The 2,500-nt window shown below is 37.8% G+C and overlaps 1 protein-coding gene across 1 annotated transcript in view; it reads left to right on the top strand.

The window, feature by feature from the left end:
• Positions 1–2,500, top strand: part of LOC137991265 (uncharacterized) — a 94,405-nt gene that overhangs the window by 15,169 nt on the left and 76,736 nt on the right. The window contains exon 3 of the mRNA XM_068836377.1: positions 1,189–1,347. Coding sequence (XP_068692478.1) covers positions 1,189–1,347 — 159 coding nt within the window. The remainder of the gene's footprint in view (positions 1–1,188; positions 1,348–2,500) is intronic.

Genomic DNA, 2,500 nt, shown 5'->3' with positions numbered 1-2,500 from the left:
AATGCAGAAATAGGTTATAGAAATAAGAATGCAATAGAGTTTATACATGTAGAGTGGAAACAAAGCGATGGAGTGATTTTTTTGTAGTATAATAATGAATAACAAATCATGAACTTGCTTGTGCAATCCATGATTTATGGTCACTCGTGATGTTTCGAAAGTTCTCAAATTGTGCTTGCCTATGGCTCATGCAATTTTGACAACTTTTAAAACATCGCTTGTGCCCATAAATCACGAAATGCACTCACATTCATACGATTTCCTATACTTAAAGCATGTGTGTCTTGTTTTCTTTTATTAGCTTGTTCGAAAGAGCTTTTAAAATGGGGAAGAACAGCGTTTACTTTATTGTGATAGCACTCTTGATAGCCGAGCTATTCAAGATTTTGATTTATGCAAATTAGATGACTTGTGACGTCACATAGTGGACACAAAATTATGTAAAATCACAAAACATGGAATATCTTTGCAAATACTACGTCTGCAGGGTTGAAATTTTGCAGGGTTGATGTGCTACCAAAACTACACATTGTAATTGTGATTATCATGTCACCATAGCAACATACTCGTTACCAGACCTCCACCTTTCCAATATCGAAAATGCCTTCTTTGTTGCTTTAGAGTCTAACAGACTTCCTTGTGCTTGTGCTGTTTAATGACCATATTCGGTCACACGGGCTGAATGAACATCAAGAGCAAATAACCCTTATTGGGGAGGGAAACTCTGATTTTACCTTTTGGATGGAGGGGGCCTGGAGCCCATTGCGTTGCTGTGGAAACGTCACAGTGGGCCATATTATGGAACTTTGTAATGAGTATAAGGACTGCAAAAAGTTTCAGTTCTATACAGAAAAAGTTTTTAGAAATATTCCATTTTATGTGATTTTACATCATCTTGTGTCCACTATATGACGTCACAAGTCGTCTAATTTGCATAAATCAAAATCTTGAATAACTCTGCAACCAAGAGAGCTATCACAATAAAATAAACGCCGTTCTTCCACATTTTAAAAGCTCTTTCGAACAAGCAAATATAAAATTTTGTGTCATATGCACTTTAAAAGAATAAAAAGATTCAACCTCTTCACAAATGCCACCTCTCTGCAATGGCTGTAAGCCTATTAACTGCTGTCTCCAAGTTGTTTCAGTCTGTCTGTGCTAACTTTTTATTGGCTTCAATTTTCATAGATGAAAGAAATGCAACAAAGCTCTTTGTAACATTAAACATTCGAAATGTTACGATTGATGACGATAGCGATGGTAGCTTGGGAAGGTATGAATGTCATGCCTTTGCAGTGAATGACTCTGTTGCAAGAAAGCATGGCTTCACTGTCAATGTCATCCCAGGTGGGAACCTTATTTAAAGTTCATTTTAATTTACCTTTGTTCATTTTGATTTACTGAAAACACATCTGTGTTATCAAGATCACTGAGGTTGCATGTTAATGTCTCATTATTTCCATAAGGAAGCAGCATGGTCCAGTGGTTAGGGCATTGGGTTTGCATGCGGCTGCTCCGGGTTCAAATCCCGTTCTGACCTCTGGTTTGGATTTGCATCCAGTTGTCCCAGATTCAACTCTACGTACCATGCTTTGTAAATAGCCAGCTGGTTGCCTTCTGCCCCTCGGTGTTCTTAATGTTTCTGTTAAGTGTGAATTGTTTATTTCATACATTATTGTAATTTATTGTTAAAAGTGGAGTGCTTGTAAAATAAACTTAACTGAGTGGTGGGTTCCCACCCTGGTCGGAGTTTTTCTCTGTCCTTGTGTGGGCCCATTTCCATTAGAAGGGCTAACGCTCACATGGTTCGTATGGGGTACAAAACTATCACTTCACATTACACTCTAATCAGTTAAGTCTGTTGGAATATAAGTGCTACACCGCCAACGTTTGTGAAAACGTAACCCTTCCTTGTGCCTGTAAACTTGCTTGATAGCTAACGTACATTTTTTAGTCAACAGTTTTCATTGTCCTTCCTGCACGACCACTCTTGTCTTTTGCACTATTAGAACTTCTAAGAATGTAAGGAGAAATAATTATATACAGATGTAATTTCTAAGATCCTTTCCTGTCTACATTAAAGTTCAGTTTTATTCTCATTCCATGGATGTATTTGAAAGAAAAAATAATGTACATGTACAAATCCGACAAGCAGATGTGAAATATTATTTTCCTACTTTGGCAGCATTTCAATAATTGTTAAAATCTTTTGAACTCAACTACCACAGCAAGGGGTTCAATTTGGAGACCAGGTGAAAGGGAATCTGACTATGTCGTTTCATTTACAGTACATGACTTTGTATTGCTGTATAACCTTACAAACTATGTGTACATGTAACTGATCCAGATGTCATCTCATGGAATACATGCAGTAATATCCATGTTTAGATTTTTCCTGTGGAAAGGGCAGACCATTCTGCCAGGAGATCTCTGCTGCAGTTGTTATCGGTCAAGGCCAAAGCTGAGCTAGTGGTGCATTCATTGCAGCCGTGGTCCACTC

The sequence above is a fragment of the Montipora foliosa genome, chromosome 2 (assembly GCF_036669935.1).
Source record: "Montipora foliosa isolate CH-2021 chromosome 2, ASM3666993v2, whole genome shotgun sequence".
In the NCBI taxonomy this organism is placed as follows: domain Eukaryota; kingdom Metazoa; phylum Cnidaria; class Anthozoa; order Scleractinia; family Acroporidae; genus Montipora; species Montipora foliosa.
The sequence above is the reverse complement of the archived record's forward strand: the minus strand, read 5'-3'. Positions and strand labels throughout refer to the sequence as shown.